Raw genomic sequence first — 17,086 nt, 5'->3', positions numbered from 1 at the left:
TATCACGTTTATGAAAGTAGCACTTTAGCGAGTTATTATGGGTAAAAACACAACAAGTCGTCAGTGGAACATCCTTTTATTTAGATTCAAAACGATCATGACTCTTATCAGTTTATGTCTATACACAGAAAATAACTCACTGTAATAATGTAACAATGCTGTATGACACAGGTAAAATAACCCATCCTGACCCGTTCTGATGCTGTTCATCAACTATGTAAAAGATGAATAAGGCAGCACAGTACATATCATCCAATGTATGGAAAAAATACATTTCACGTATACTTTATTTAAGAATATGTCTACAAATGTTTAGATTTAGAAAGAACTGCAAAACGTGTGCACATAGAATCTAAAATTGGAGTAGTCGGTAGAGTTCAATTTTTGGATACTTTTCGTTTGTTTCTTATTCTTATATCTGGGGAAAAAAAATGTAAAAGCAAACACCTCTTCAAAAACAATATTACATAATTGTATTCCAGCTATAGATTGTGAAATGTATTTTTTCTTTACGTGTGTGTAGAATTAAATGTGTGTAAATCTGTGTATATTTGCCCGTCACTTCGAGCACAGAGGGGAAAAAAATATAAATTTGTGCATTTTTATGAGCTGCCAAACTGTTAGCACGTCCTGTTGGAACAAATGGATATAATGCATGCTTTTGGCTGATGATGTTTCAACAATATATATATATATATTTTTTTTTTCTTCGTGGGGACGAAAGGCAAACTTAAACTCTTAATGATTCTTTTGATATGTCTATTCTTAAAACGTCACCTTTAAAATACAACCTCACACAAGCTAATGTTTAATCCAATGAGCATGTACAAGTTCACAGTTGGCTGTTGTTCAGTTTTACAGGCTGTCATTTGAATTTATGTGTACTTTGTGTTCACTGAATACGAGGCAGAGGTTTGTTGTTGGGTCAGTGTCTCTGAGTTAAGTTTTACAAAATATCCTTCTTGTATAAATATAAAGTATCAGGCTTTAATAGATCTATTTTTGCATTGTATTTGTTATGACAAGATGCTGATTTCTAGCATGATGTAAACATACACCACTGTCTGGTCATCAACTCCTTTTTTTTGTCAGATTGTACACATGAAGAAAACAATTTTAATATTCACATTAATCACAGCCCCTCCACGGATCCTTGGAGACAAAGTCCTGATGGGATCCTCAAGAGCCTCCCATGCCCTGCAGACAAATAAAGTAGGAAATATTAGTGAATTTACCATGCACAGAGCAGGAAATAACACATCCTGTAATGTTACAATGAGACAGAAGTGTAGCTTGCACTCACATTTGGTACTGTAGGTTTGTGCGTCTCCCGCTGCTGATAGTAAGCAGAAATAATGCAGTTCCTCCTGTAGAACAGAGAAGTAATGTGGGGTCATTTTAGGGCACAGAGTGAGATAGAGATGCAAACATGCTCATCAACACTCATTTTGTGTCTCTTACTTGCTCTGTATGCCTCCACCTGGTGGTAGTCCCGGGATGAAGGTGGACGCGAGGACCGTGAGGACAGACAGCAGGTCAGGCTCTTCTCCCCTGGCACACAGCTCGTCGTAAATCTCTGTCAGATGTAAGAAGGAAGAAGGTTTCTTATGGGAACATTTTGAGAGTTTTTGACTTAGTTTTACATGCTGCTTAAAGAATAAGCCAGTGTATTCTATAAGAACAGGAAATACAAATTCATATGGGCATATCTGCATATGGGCATTGCGTAGCTCAAACAAGGGTAAAGAGTTCCCATGTTGAGGATTATTTTCAGCTGTAGAACAATACACATGCAGTATAATGTATGCGGAATTGACTCAAAATAAATTACACTATGTGATTTCACTGCAATCAAAACCATATATTGATGACAATGCTAATGTTTTTGTTATATTGATACTGCTGTGTCAAGCATTGGGTTGGCAGGCAATACATTACCCACACACCTGCCACTTTGGACTCCAGCAGGTCCTCCAGCTCAGCCTCTTGGTGCAGTGCCTCCGCCGATAGCTGGGGGGCTCCAGGGAAACAGAGCAGGATGATGCTGATGTTGTCCAGGCTGCCCTGTGGAGCGAGGAGCAGCATCAGCAAAGGGGGTGAGTAATGATGGCTGACCCCACAAATGTCGACATATAAAACATTATGTCAACCTGGGTAGACACGGATCATTTTCACCTCCGAGCTTGCGCAACAATGTCACAGGGACGCAGCGGAGCAGGAAAATGGAAATGGAGTGTGGAAGAGACCGTGACATTTTGAGGTCACTGTGCACATCCAAGCTGAAGCCCTGTTACATAACAGAGTGGCAGGATGGCCAAGCAGCGTGCAGCATGGGTGTAAGTATGTGCACATGTGGTACATGTTTATTTTGACATTTCATACATAGACGATAAACCAGATTTCTGTGAACCCTGATCGTAAATTGGGATGAGTTTAAAATCCTTTGACAAAGTGCAATTATTTATTAAGATAGACACTTAAATAATGGGCAAAGTATAAGACAATAGACCTTTTGTGTTTTAGGCAAACTAATCCCCTTATTTTACAGATTAGTTATAATATAGTGAAAAGTGAAAATACAAAAAGTTTGTCACAAAAAAAAAATATAGTGAAAATACACTGCCACCTTTACATCTAGCAGCTATAATAACACAGCTACCTCTACTACCTCACTGAAATAATTTATAACTATGATGGAGCTGCCATCAGGAATGAGTCCTCATATGAACCTACAATAATCCCATGTAACCGGCTCTGACATCCCTGCAGTCTATTTTAGTCTTTATTTTCTGTTAGGTTACTGTACCATGAACAGCAGCCGCAGTCTAAAGGAGACTAAACCACAGCTTTAGCAGAGGTCAATGTGGCTTATTCAGTCTTGTGTTTACAAGCTCACAGCCAAAGATGCAACTGATCGGTCAACCATACAACAACAAACATGTCTAAAACAGCTATACTCAATCATTTCTATACATATTGAGCTCTTAGTATGACTGTACCGGAGAGTCTAGTAGTGACTTAGTTTTTACTGCCTGCAGCCTTGGGTTCAGTCTCACTGCTCTCTTTCTGTTTTAGTATTTAGTCACAGATTGAGATTTCAATTTGTGTCCAAATCCATAAATCTAGTTTAACAGCAGTAGCCACAACTCCTCATCTAGAGAGTTAGCCCAGTCCATTCATGTCAACACAACTGCATGATTAAATAAGTAAATATTGGATTAGACAGAAAATCCCATCGAAGATTTATGGTGATTGATTATGCGTGTGTTATAGAACAAATTCTAAAAAAACGACTGGAAAAGAAAATAGGTCATTAGCCTTTGGCTCAACTGTATAATCCAAAGCACATTAGAAATGATGTAACAAAATTTTAAACTGAAGTAGGGTTTTTTAATCATTTTAAAGGATTTGTTAGGTGCTGGATCACTTTGTAATTAAAAGGGCCTAAATTATTATGTGCTGGCTTGAGGTTGCTGCTTCTGACCTTATAGAGACAGAGGTCAATGACTTGCGCGCAGACATCCCTCAGGTCCGTGCAGACACGCAGCCGGTTGTGGATGAAGGCGCACAGCTCCTCGTTGCTGATGGTGTCCCACACCCCGTCACAAGCGAGCACCAGGAACTCGTCTGCTGGGGAGCGCTCCACCACACACACCTCTGGCTCTGGTGACACCATCTGCTGGCTGGGCGTTCGGTTCTCCGCCCCCTTGTAGCTGAAGTCTCCCAGGGCGCGGGACACTGCCAGGGAGCCGTTGATCCGTTGGAGGGACACCGAGCCGCCTGCGCTCTCGATGCGCTCTTTCTCCAGAGGGTTGTAAGGCTTGTGGTCCTCGGTAGAGAAGCAAACCTGCCCGGACCGGCACAGCATGGCCCTGGAGTCACCACAGTTGGCGAAGTAGATGTAATACGGCGTGATGAGAGTGGCCACCGCAGTGGTGCCCCCCCTCTCCCAGCCTTCTCGACGGGCCACGGAGAGCAGATGCTTGTCTGTCTGCAGGAAGCCCTCAATGATGGCTGCTTTCACCTTTTCGGGATCGTCCTCTGGTCCCATTCCACCTATGTGTGTAAAAATGTGTGTTGTTGAAATGAGTGTTTTCTGAATCCCAGACATAAAAACACAATGTTACAAAGTGTAAATAGGACACTGTGGCTATTAGCAGTCATAATATTGATGCCAGATAGCAGAGAAAATAACTTATTTTGACGCTAAGGAGAGCCTGATTCAGATCAGAGTATCTTAAACAAAGCTGAGCATCTCTATAATTAATCAGTTTCCTTTTTGATACATTATATATTTTCAGTTTCAAATCTCTCACCTGTGGCCAGGATGTGACCGAGGAGGTGCTGGGAGCAGTGCTGTGCCACTGTGCTTCCTGCATGGCCGTCAAACACAGCGAAGAAGCTCCAGTCAGCCAGCTCTCCACCCAGCTGTGGCACGCAGTTGTGGAAGTCCTCCATGTTGGCCCTCCAGCCCTGCATGCTTCCTAGGGCGTAGGTGAGGCCCCAGCGGGCGCAGCCCTCCTCTGTTAGCTTGTCCAGGACTGGGCGGTCCAGGTAAGGGCTGGGGATGACTTCCTCCCTCTCCCCCTCAGCTGGCTGCTCTCCCTCTGCTGCTCCTCCACGGCCTCCCTTGAAGAAAGAGCTGACCCTCTTTTCCGTTTCTTTCACCAGCTGCCGCACAAACGCAGGCATCTCCACGCTACCCTTCCTGGCTGTCCTCATGGCTCTTGCGCACGGCTGATACGAGGGGAATCTTCTCTTGTCCCTGCCCCGGTGTTTGTGGCTGGGATGGAGGGCTGAGCTGTAGGCCTGATGATAGGCCTGTGCAGTATCTGCGTAGCCCTGCTGCTCCAGGGCTCAGAGCATGGCTGCCTGAGTTGATGGATGTTCTCTGAGCTGGCTGCTTACCCCCCTCTCCTTGTTCATCTCCCTCCTCTCCTTTCTCCCCTCCTTCTCCGGAGACCTCACTGATCAGCGCTCTGTCCTCCACTCATCCTCCCTCTCCTTATTGTTTGGTCTCTTCTCTGTGCTGCTGTGATTTCACCTTCTCCCTCGCTTTTTCATAGCTCTTCCCTCTTTCACCAGCTCTCCCCTTGCTTTGTTATTTTCCCTGCCTCCTCTGTGATTGGCCAGCTATTTGTGTGCACCAATCCCTGCCGGGCTCGCAGTAGCACTGTCATGGTTGAGCTCATCCTCTCTCACCAGTCTCCTATCTGCTGCTCTGTCCCTCCCACATCCCACATTGCTGGTAATCTCAACCTTTGATCGGCTGGGATTATGGGCTAGTGGATTACAGGAGTGTCGGCCATTTAGCACAAAGTGTGTGACGGTGGGAGCTGGACGGTTTATTATGACCCCTTTGAATGCATATTTTTCAATTAACTTAGTGATGCAAAACCAGAAATCAAAACTGCATTCATACTTTAAATATGAGTCAGACTGTTTTGTATTTACTGCAGTTTACCAAACAAATTTGGTTTTAAATGATTATGCAGCACAACACAACTTCCATCTGTCTTGTTTGGCACCATTCCCCCGAACAACTGCTTAAATCTGTTCAGTCAGCCAGGATGATGCTGTGGCTTTGCTTAATAACTTCTAATGGTGCCAAACCTGCTTGTCACACATGATAGAAACAAACATCTGTGTGAGCTCCAAATACCCAGTTGATTCTTTGATGTGATGCATTTATGCATGCAAGTGTTGAAGGAGCAGAGAATGAGCAGATCAGTATTTAAAATCACAGCAAACCAATAAGAAGCCCGCATAACATCAGACGTAAACACATAGGAACAATATTGTATACTCTACATATGTGTACATGATATTTTATTTTATATGCTTATTATTTATATTTACTATGTAGCTACTGTATATATATTTTGACTAAATAGAGTCATACATCATGACTGTCAGAATTGTTAGGGTTGATAATCTATTGTATGATTTTAATTCATCATATCGTATTGTGTTAATGTTGTCAGAGTTGAAAAGCTTTCGTATCGTATTGTACCATATTCTTTTATATCGTATCATATTTAATTTTGTTAGGGTTGAAAATCGATACTTTGCCTTGGTATCGTATCATATCGTATCGTATCGTATCGTACCGTATCGTATCCTTTCCTTTCCTTTCCTTTTCTTTCCTTTCCTTTCGCATCACATCACATCACATCACATCACATCACATCACATCACATCACATCGCATCGCATCGTATTGTATCGTATCGTATCTTATAATTTTGTTTCGTTTCGTGTCATATATCCTTGCTAGATTAAATTAGATAGATACTATCCCGTGGGAATTTCGGTGTTATATAATAATATGAATATATAATGCTGTGTAAAAAAAATATACAGTATTGGCAGCAATGACCAAAGTCTAGTTCCTCACAGGGAGGTGTTGTAGAGAGTCGTGTGGCCTGAGGGACAAACGACCTCCTCAACCTGTCCAGGTGCAGGACAGAGACAGCAGCTTGTCACTGAACAAGCTTCTCTGCCTGACTGTGGTGTCATGTGGAGGGTGGTGGACATTGCTCATGATGGACCGGAATTTATTTAAGGTCCTTGCATCTGCCACCGATGTCAGGGACTCCAGCTCTGCCCCTACCACAGTTTGTCCAGCGGCAAAGTGCCCTTCTTCTTAGTGCTGCCTCGCTAGCACACACCACAGCGAAGAAGAGGTCATTGGCAAAGATAGTCTGATAGAACATGTCCCGCAGCTTCCGGCAGATATTAAATGATCTTAGTCTCCCAAGGAAATAGAGACGGCTCCGACTTTTTTTTTTTTATACTGAGTCTATGTTAGCCGACCAGCCCAGTTTGTGATCCAGCTGTAGACCCAGCAGCTGGTGCAGCTGGTGCAGAATGCAGCCTGCTGACATTGGTTGAGTTCCTATCAATTCTAATTGGTGATGAATTTTACATTAAATGCTGTTCTTCGCTAACGTGGCTGCATGTGAAGGCCTCTGTGTGCAGATCAGACACCAACTGGCTGAGGAAGCTTGAGAGCCTCTGAAAGCTGAGGGACATGTACATACTGATGTCTCAGGTTGCCAATCTGAGTGTCTGTGTGTGTGTGTGTGAATCCACACAGGGTGTATCCAATACAGGATAAAATTAGGCCAGGCAGGCCTTATATTGCTGACGGAGCTGGGGTGGCCAAAAAAAGACTGGAGAGCAAGCCAACATTAGAGGCACAAGGAAGAGAGGGGAGCAAGCCGGATTGCTGCTGAAATGGCCACCAAACGTAAGGAAATAACTTGTGACAGCTTTAAGTAAAGTGAATCCGGGCAGACGGGGAACTGGTCAGAGTCCAGCTGTCAAGTAGAGGAGAAAATGTGTTTTTTCTCCTCTGCCGGGCAGGTGTAAATGCAGGCAGGATGGCAAGTCAAACACTCAGTCCAGCATGTCTTTCATTTGGTGGACAGATGAGCAGAATTGGACTCTGGGCTAGATGAGATCCTGTTGCTGACTGAATGTTGTTTGCTTTATTGTTAAAAGCTTAAGTAGATTGAGGAGTGTTTCTTGGCAGGACTGTTATACATTGCTTCGGTTATTAGGATCAGAATCAGGGTTAGGTTATGGTTATGCCATGCTTGGAAAATGACTTCACTGGTGTAACAGCATAAGTATGAGTGCCTCTGTATCTACCTCTCCACCTTCCTGTTCAGCTTTGCAATTAAAAAAATAAAAGTGGAATGTGTTTACTTACACGTTTCTTTGGAATACCTCATTATGAAAAGTAGCTGCTTGTTTTGTGTGTATGTGTTTACATGCCCTACCCAGTTGAAACTAGAGTCGAGATGCTCATTTAATGTTGTCGTGGTTGAAGCTGTAATATCTACAAATCAATATATATAGTCACAGCAGACCAATAAGAAGCACACATTACATCATATATAAATGATATATGTATACAATATTGTATACTCTACATATGTCTGCAGTTCATATATCATGACTGTCAGACCTGGCATATGATATTGTACCAAAACATATCGTATCGTATCGTATCGTATCATATCATATCGTATCATATCGTGTGAATATCTAATATCTAATACAATAATACATTTATTATTCATTGATAAATTAATCATTCACCTTTTTGCCAAAAAGGGAGCTGTTAAGACTACCTTGATCCATTATTATATTTTTATCATATTTTGATATATTGTTTTGCATCTCATATAAGAAACTGTTAGTAATTATGACACTGTGGCAGAAAGAGGGACATGTGTGTAGCGTTTCTGCTTCTTTCGTAATAAGGAAGGCCCTGATCTTGATTGTCAGATTAAAGAGTGAGTGCTGCTGGTGTCACTTTCACAGGATTTTGAAAAACTTGTGAAGTGCTCTTGTGAAATAACACGCAGCCAAGTCTTAGCCTCTTTATTGACGTCCTGGCCACAAAACACAAAGTTCAAATATCTGGAGGGAAGTTGCTTAAGTCAGAGCAAATATGACCTCTGTTTGTTCAGCTAAAAACTCAAAATAGAATCATTTTTAAATAGACTCCTGCGTTATGTGGTGGATTACCAGTCCAATTTGTTGTGCTGTCACACTTACTACTTTTGACTATGAAAACAAAGGTGACCTTACATGTGGCACATTTATGTTTGAATGTGAAATTTCTCTAAGTGTTTGACAATTTAAAATTCATGAGAATCAAGAGAGAGGAAACGAGTGCTGTTCCCGTGCCATCCAGTACTTTTCTCACTTTCAGCCATCTTTACTGTCACTTCACACGGAGTTTTATCACCACTTCAATTTAAGCGGTGTCTCTTTGCCCTTCTGTCGTGCCACCACAACGTGTAACTGAGTGGTGCCAGTGTAAAGCCCTTCTAGTACAAACTTAGCATCTTCGCTCTGTCCGTCACTCATTCCGTATCATTTCCTGTATGAAGTGTTCACCTTGTATTGCAGTTGTGGATCTGGTGTACTGGCGGAGCATGAGGAGGACCTGTGTGGTGTTCACGGGGTTGGTGATCGGCCTGGCCAGCCTCTTCCAGCTTAGTGCCATCACTGTGCTCTCACACGTGTGTCTGGGCCTCATGTGCATCACCTTCCCCCTCCGTCTGTACTACAAACTGCTGGAAGTGCTGCGCTGGAACCCCGGGGTCCATCCCTTTCAGTGAGTCCATCAGCGTTGACGCACTGGTTTGGTTTTCCCGCTTCAAATTTCAGAGAAACGATGCTGTGGGTCAAAGCTTAAAAGCATGTTACACTCTCAGCCACATGTAGCACCTGGTTTGATCACTGAAGCATTTCAGTGTGACAGATAGTCATTTTATTCTTAAAGGCCTGTATGTGTGACTCTGTCCTCAGGTCGTACCTGGATCATGACAGCTCCCTGACAGATAAGGAGACGGTGATGCTGGTAGAGGAGGTGGTGCTGCTGATTGCCTTCGCGGTCACAGAGATCAAACGCCTTATTTTCATCGACAGCATGATCGACTCCATTAAGGTTTGAGTGTGACTAATGACACAAAAAACACAAATGTTGCCCCTAAAAAGCCCACAAATCAACAGTGCCAGCCATGTTTTAAAATGTTTGACTTTGGCACCATCTGATAGTAGTATGAAAAAAGACAGATGCCGTAACTCAGAGTTCAAGGAGAGATCAAGTGCAGAATGAACATTTATAGAGGAAGTATTTTGATCTGAAGAGCGATGGTATCTTGGAGCTGAATCCCAGATGATGGAGGAAGATAGACCCAGCTGGCACGCAGCTGGCAACCTTTGATGTTGACTCCAAGGCAGACGAGGAAGAGGTGGGAATGAGGAGGAGGAAGGTTGCACGATAAACGGCCTGAAGGCAAAGTGACAGATTTACAATTAATCTAGAAGCACAGGGACAAGAAAGAGGACGGGGTATTGATTACTGGACAAACATTATGAAGATACTGTGAATGAACTGAGTTTAACAGATCGGGAGAGAAAAGGGTGAGGGGACAGATCCTCCTTACTGAAATTTATACATGCATTTATGTTTGCATGGTTCGGATCAGCAAATCAAAGAAAACAAGCAGCTGAAACACAAAGTAAAACGGTAGTGTTGATGCTCAGTGAGGTCAATGCTACAATCAAAAACAATGAAAACAGTCTACAGATGCTTTACAGGTACCCAGAGTCTTAAACCCCCAGATTAAGTACGTAGGTGATGGTGGCAAAGAAACACTTCCTCTTAACAGGAGGAAACCTTGAGCAGAACCCAGCTCATATGAGGGGACCCATTTGCTTGAGGTCGGCCAGGTAGAGACAGACAGAGTGAGAAGGAGGTGGGAAAAGAAGAGACGGGAAGTGAGTCAGACTGAAAGCAGGAGCATGCATGCAGCGTATCCATACTAACACGATTACGCAAAACTTTTAGGTGATTCATGAGACGTGCAAGATTGATAGATAAAACAGAGAGAGCTGGCATTCAAAGGGCATGCAGTGTGCTCATAAGGTCGTTGTTATAAGGATAAACAAGAGCACGGAGGCTGAAAACTACGTCAGTAATTATAGTTGTTTAAAAGGCAGTGGGCTGACAGAAATCAATATAAGATGCGTCATAAGCAGAGTGGAAAACTGTGCAGTCAGTTTGATAGGAATGGACAGATGAAAGCAATGAACACTGGAGAGGTTGTTGGAGCTAGGACCTCAGATCAGAAACAAGCAGGGAGACATTTTTAATGCAGTAAAACCTGTAATGCACGCCTCTCCTGTGATCTCTCTCTCAGTTCCTTGTGCTCCTGTACCTGCTGACCTATGTCGGTATCCTAACCAACGGCCTGACTCTGGTGATAACTGGTGAGTGGCTGACTGGACACTGACACACTCCTCTGACTGCGTTTCCTTACACTCAGCACAGCAGAACAGATTGTTAGGCTTGAAGTGCAATCCAAAGCGACTTCTTTCAAAACTCAGACTCACGAGTGAGGTTAAAGCCTGACATGGTTTCAGCAACGTAGAACACTTCTCAGACACGAGAGAGAACACAAACAGGTCTCCTGTTTCAAAGTCACATGCTCCATCCACCCTGACCTCATCACTGGAGACCCACTCACACAGACTTGGAGAAATGGATATGTATGTCACGTATTTAAATAGAAGAATGTGTTTCACCAGTTAATACAGATCTTAACAATAGTATTTGAGTAACATAAATAATAATTTGTCCTTGCTTTACAGCTGTCATCGCCATTTTCTCTTTCCCTCTGTTGTACAAAAAGCAGCAGGTGAGTTTCATTTGACTTGTTGTTATGATTTGTCAAAGATTGAGCCAGGAAAAAGGAGGCTATTTAAAGACTAAAGGTTATTTATTTAAATGATCTAACTTCCTGGTCTTTTTGGTGGCAGGTGCGGATAAGAAGGATGGTTAGAACCATCAGGGCTTTTGTAAAGAAAATCAAAAATCTGTGAGTATCCTGAACTTTATGTGATCTTCTTTTCTGATGTCATGCTAACAAATCACACCTTTTGCCCCCGTTTTGTTTCAGCGGCCTCAGTCTGTATGAGTCGGTGAGACCCTCTGATGCAGCTGCATCCGCCCCAAAACCTGCACTTGCAGCCGCGGCTGCCCCCAAACAGAAAGCCAAGTCAAAGTAACCTGATGGCCGCACGCTGTAGGATTTGGAATTTGGAAAATGTTGGAATGTTACATCCTCCGTGGGGCCGCTGGAGGGGCAGCTCATTTCCATCTCTCCACCGTGATGTTATGGGAAGCAAGATTTAATTGATCCTGACGGCTGAAACAAAGCTGCCATTCACCCAAGTAGAGGGAGGGGAGGCGTATGGAGAGGGGAGTTTTATTTACTGAGATGCTCTCCAGGGGCAGTGTTTGATCCGACCAGTTCACTCAGTCTCCAAGTAGGGACACCACAGAATATGGCTTATTTATTCTTTTTTTTTTTTTTTCTTTGGATCTATTTATACATAACTAGAGAGCGCTTTTCCTGTTGGACTGCAGAATTATTCACAATGACACAGCATCATTCATAGCTGGGTCTCCTTTTTATGCAACTTTTATATGAGAGGCAATGAAAGCCCTGTCCTCTCCTCTCCATGCACACATTTCTGGCAGCAGTTTGTTGAAAGTCACAACAAAACAACTGTAAACATTCGTGAGGAATCTAGAACGTCCTCAGCACCTGAATGGACAATGCACATAGTTAGTTCATTTGTGGTTAAAGTCAACTTTAACTGTGCATTTGTGCATTGACATTTAGCGTAATCGTACAATAACTCTTTCCTCCACTAGGTGGCAGTGGAGCCAAACTGAAAAACAGTGCTGACATACCGTTTACCTTTACAGCTGATGTCTGGCAGCAAAGTGTTTCCTGTTTACACAGCCAGCAGAGATGTGGAGCAGCATTAGCACACATTAACATTCATTGTTTCTGGCTTGTAAATGAAGTCCAAAATTTGTTCCTCCTATATATTGTTTTTGGTCTCTTCCAGCAAGGAAACTCCCAACTGCTGCTCAAAGCTCCACTAGGTTGCAACACTTGCCAACTCTTAACATTGTCTCTCTGCTGTTTGATTCTGTGTGGGTTGTGTACAGTGATCTCATGATGGGTTTACTGTGGGGTTTTTGTGGCGCAGACAGCCGCCTGCTGTGTTTTTAACGTGGCGCCGCATGAGTGGTGAGAGAAACCTGGTCTGTAAAACCAAAACAATGATCTGAAAGAGGATAAACTGCTCTGCAGAGCCACAGTCGGAGGATAACTGAGGGTTGGTCACTATGAGCAGCCACTCTCACGTATGTGTAAACATGTGATCCATTGTTCATTTTATGATTACCGCCTTGTGTAGCGTGAGAATTTATTTCGGAGATAATGGAATAAGAGGTACCTTTTAGGTTATTGTTATGTTTGCATGAATCTGTTCATTTGTTCCAGTTTTGTTTTGAGTTGGAACTTACTAACCTATGACTAACTACATCATTGATCGTCTTAATGTGGACACAGTATTGGTCCACTCTGATGGAGAACTGTGTGAACTAGATGCACCAAAAACTGCCTTCAGAGGACGTTTCAGTTCTTATAGCTATCTGCAAAACCTTTAGTGCTGTTGTCTGACACCAGAAAGAGCTGATGGACTCATCGTGCAGGACAACAGCAAACAAACTAAGCACCGTCACAGGACACTGACATGCGTGGTCTCATAATGAGGTGGAGGTCATTGACAAATATGAAAACACTCACTTAAGGAAACCAACAAACAAATTCCATTCCTATTCTGCCTCCAGAGCCATTTCAGGAATCTTATTGAAATATTTTGGAAATGTTTTACTCATTTGCGGTTAGTTGCCACATAAAAATTCGAGGAGAGCCTCTGGTGAGCCATCTGCATTAGTACAGATGGTTGCTGGCACAAGTCCATGTCAACATTTTGTAACTACTACTTTTGTAACTAACTATCTGACACTATGTCCCTGAGCAAAACACCTACTTAAAAGTAAATGAATTAGAAACTGTAATCCAACAGGAAAAGTTAAAACCTTTAAGGAAGTATTTCAGGTATCAGTGTTTTGAACCAACAGCGCTGCAGAAAACTTGAATTGTCCTACATGAGTTAGTCTGCGATGAACCTTTGTCTTTAGTGTAGCTCCATCCACTTAGACACTTCAGCCGTAATCTGACATGGAGTTAGTAGTTGATTAGTAGACCACTAATTTTCGTTTTAGATCTACTGGAGGGTGACTAGATGATGACGAGTATTTTAGGTGGACTATTACAACTGTCAAATCTGAGCCAGTAAACTGTCATTACTGTTGGCATGTCAGATCAATGTTAAGTGTTTCAGAACTTAAAATGAAGCTGCACTCGTACTAACATGTCTTAATGAGCTTAAAGTAAACGTGTACATGACACACATTTTCTTAGCGGTGCTGAGTTGGGTATCTGCAGATAGTTCTGCTTTATTTAGCCTGAATGTGCTGTCAACTCATCATACACACTATTTGTGGTTGCTGCTGACACTTGTTCTTAAAATATAGATTTAATATGGTACTGGCTCAACAAACACATTTTATAAAAGTCAACTGTTTAGAGAGAAATCATCTTAACTTGAACGTAGAAAACCAAAACTATCTGTTAGGAATGAATACATGAACAGCTCACTGTGGTATCACCTGATATCTTATTGTAAAAGCGTATTAATGAGTACAGTATTAGTTCTACTGATTCTTTTTGGCTGTTCATGTGGAACTAGCCTAACTGCTGATGTTTTTTTTTTCTTTTTCTAGGACTCTGTTAAACTGTCAAAAAAATTAAAGTATAAACATGGCATTTCAGGAAACCTAATGCTCAAATCTCAGCATCTTCTGCTATGTTTGTGGCTTTTGATCAAGGTTTACTCATGTATCTATAGCTATTATTTTATTATTTTTTATTGTTGTCTTCCGTTGTAATTTTGCTCCCCAATAAAAAGTTATTTACTACAAATGAAGGTGAGTTTGCTTTGAGCTCTTTACCTCTTCTAGTACATCCAAGTGAATTTGTTAAGAGGGGTGAAAGACCTTTTTAAACTTGGATATTAAGTTGTGTTGTAACAAAAGCAGCTGAATGAAATTTTAGGGAATGGACTTTATTCTCTTTTACAGCCTCAAGTGCAGCCAAGGGTCACCAGTAAGACGCACACCCCTGCACTGACACCTTTGGCCACTAGGTGCTGCTCTTGGAAAGCGTGTGCTCCACCCTTTACCAAGACAGAGAAGGCCAGATAGAGTCTGATCTAAACAAATGCATGATTCCTGTCAAACATTTTCACCGTCTTTACAATGCAAGCTCAGGCTTTTCAAACGCCACCGCATTTATTCGTTCCTGGCGATGAAACCATCTTTTCTCTCTCTGTTGTGGGCGTCACGGTAAAAACAATGAGACTGTGACCTTGGGAAGAGGCTCCTTTCTGAATAAAATCACATCGCATCTCAATTCAAACTCTCGCTGAACTCTTCAAGGACTTTCTTCTCTTGTCTCTCCGTGCGGTGACTCAAAGCCTCCACCTCCGTGTTTACTTTAAAAAGGTCACTGAACACTCGCGTGGAGCTACGTGACTTTACACAGCACTTCATAACGCTCTTTCTCACCGCCTACTTTCTCACCGTTTGAATTTGAATTTTGAAGTTTCCAGCTGAGAACACATTTGGCAACAATATGCACTTTAATACAGATGTCAAACAAGAAAACAGCTCATAATCATCTAGTCACGCTGGAGGAATATAAACTCTACAGCACACTATAGAGGGACTACCCCCAAAATGTCAGTATGGCACTTAAAATGGTTAGTTCTTTCATAATAAAAGTCAGATATGACATATTGTACAGGAGCATCCACTTCAGTCACTCAGACACAGAAAATGTGAATATGTTTCTACAGTGTGTATAAAAAGTAGTCGCATATAATCGTCTCATATAACCGTTTCCCTGGTGAGCACAAAGTTACGACTCTACATCATTAAACTGACACGGAGGCTACATTTACACATTTACAAATCTACAAGTTCTGCTGCCAAAACGTTCTGTTGCTACAACATTAACAACAGCAAATCACAGAACTGGGACAGAAACAGCTCAGTGAATCCCTTTATGTCTGCGGTGCAGCTAGTATATTCAGTCTCACCGGACCTCAGACGTTTGTCCCGGTGATATGGCTCAGAATACTGTATCGCAGGTTACACTCTGACAGAACAGTGTTAGTGGATGGCTGTGACCCTCGTCTGATTTGGAACCGCATACTTGTGTAGAGCGCACAAACATATTACGGTTAAGACACCGTGATTGTTGCTAAATCACCGTCAAATACTGAAAACTGATAAATATTTTCAACGCAAAATGATAAAAAGAGAAGAATTAAATGAATAGTTTGGGGAAATGCACTAGTTCTTTGTGCTAAGCTAAGCTAGTTGGCAGGTGGCCGTAGCTACATATTAACAGATAGTAGAGTGGTGTCAGTCACCTCACAGGGAAAAGAAAGCATTTCCCAAAAAGTGATGAAAATGTGTAAAACTGCCTGCAAGGAGAGACGGTTCCTCCGATGCTGCCACCTGTTCCCTCCTCTGGCTCGACGGCTCAGTGAATCGCGTGACCGAAGTCGCTCAGGAAGGAGCGTCAGGCCCGTGTTTGTCTGTCACACGTAGTGTTCGCGGTGGTTGATGTACACCCGGTCTGTCCCGCTCTGATGGCACACCCACTCCAGACGGGCACGCTGCTGGGTGGGGCCTTGAGTTCCCGGCAGTGCCAGCCTCACCGTGGGTGGCTGCTGTCTGTCAGTGGGCTCATACCTGTGCTCTGCCCTGCGAGTCTGCAGGTAAAAAAAAAATAGAAATGTGACTCTCATGTCACGTTAAGAAGAAATAGAAGAAAGGAGTCTTTTTCTCTGCAGTCCTCTAAAAAGAAATACAAGAAACACATGAAAGCTTGAGTTGAGCTGAGATGACAAATTAAAAATTCAAACTTCTTAAATATTAAATGAGCCCCCTGCTTTATTTTTATAAGAGTTAGGGCAGACAGTGACGTGTTGAGGTTATTGCCGGCTGTGCTGTTCATCGCGGGCGAACAAAGTGTTAATGTTTGAGGAGTAGAGGTGTGATGATTCACATACGTTCTCTGGAGCAGGGTTTACCTGACACAGCCAGGCCACTTGTGATGCGTGGACTCCCAGAGGAACAGCCGGTGCTCTCTCGGAGTAGGGAGGAGGAGGCTTGTGAGTCGGAGGAAGGTCAATCCTTCAGAGAGAGGCAGAGAGGGAAGAGAAATGAGCAGGCAGACACCTAAAGGAGGGAATACTCATCAGGAAAATGAAATAATCAGCTCTGTGATAGTTTATAGTGTGTGAAAAATCAATTGTTGGATCAAATTTGAAGGGCGGCCGCTTAAATGAACACCATCTGACTCATACGGATGCCTGATTCAGCTTTGGAGCAGGCTGACAAAATCTATAGAATAAAAGTCAATTTTTCTCATACAAGTCCCTTGACTATTAAGAAATACTATCCTAAATTACCTGGGTATCCCTTTAAACTCTGGTATCTAGTGGTTTAGGATATTTGACAACAGGAGTATAAAGGTGATGGATTTACACAAGCTGTAGTAAAT

The 17,086-nt window shown here is 42.6% G+C and overlaps 2 protein-coding genes across 3 annotated transcripts; one reads left to right on the top strand and one right to left on the bottom strand.

Moving 5' to 3' along the window:
- Positions 1–1,064: 1,064 nt before the first annotated feature.
- On the bottom strand, positions 1,065–5,038 carry ppm1nb (protein phosphatase, Mg2+/Mn2+ dependent, 1Nb (putative)). Of its 2 annotated transcripts, XM_084564876.1 has the most exons (6): positions 4,317–5,038; positions 3,485–4,056; positions 1,947–2,064; positions 1,462–1,576; positions 1,304–1,367; positions 1,065–1,197 (listed from the first exon to the last, which is right to left on the bottom strand). In XM_084564876.1, exons 1-6 carry the CDS (start codon positions 4,720–4,722, stop codon positions 1,180–1,182), a joined length of 1,293 nt encoding a protein of 430 aa, XP_084421002.1. In that variant the 5' UTR covers positions 4,723–5,038; the 3' UTR covers positions 1,065–1,179. The 2 variants fall into 2 exon arrangements, with proteins under 2 accessions (XP_084421002.1, XP_084421001.1); XM_084564875.1 differs by lacking the exon at positions 1,065–1,197 and having other exon boundaries at positions 1,253–1,367.
- Positions 5,039–7,238: 2,200 nt separating this feature from the next.
- rtn2b (reticulon 2b) lies at positions 7,239–11,594 on the top strand (the record flags this gene model as incomplete). Its single annotated transcript, XM_084564263.1, has 7 exons — positions 7,239–7,251; positions 8,928–9,135; positions 9,330–9,468; positions 10,727–10,796; positions 11,178–11,224; positions 11,346–11,404; positions 11,486–11,594. 7 exons carry the CDS (start codon positions 7,239–7,241, stop codon positions 11,592–11,594), a joined length of 645 nt encoding a protein of 214 aa, XP_084420389.1.
- Positions 11,595–17,086: the final 5,492 nt, after the last annotated feature.

The sequence above is a fragment of the Chelon labrosus genome, assembly GCF_963514085.1.
Source record: "Chelon labrosus genome assembly, chromosome: 17".
In the NCBI taxonomy this organism is placed as follows: domain Eukaryota; kingdom Metazoa; phylum Chordata; class Actinopteri; order Mugiliformes; family Mugilidae; genus Chelon; species Chelon labrosus.
The sequence above is the reverse complement of the archived record's forward strand: the minus strand, read 5'-3'. Positions and strand labels throughout refer to the sequence as shown.

Bases quoted from the DNA above. Each gene is read 5' to 3' on its own strand.
- ppm1nb (XM_084564875.1), bottom strand. From the start codon at position 4,722: ATGAGGACAGCCAGGAAGGGTAGCGTGGAGATGCCTGCGTTTGTGCGG. The intron at 2,065-3,484 runs GTCAGAAGCAGC...CTCGCTCCACAG, and splicing joins TTGACCTCTGTCTCTATAAG to GGCAGCCTGGACAACATCAG. The intron at 1,368-1,461 runs GTAAGAGACACA...TCTGTTCTACAG, and splicing joins GGTGGAGGCATACAGAGCAA to GAGGAACTGCATTATTTCTG.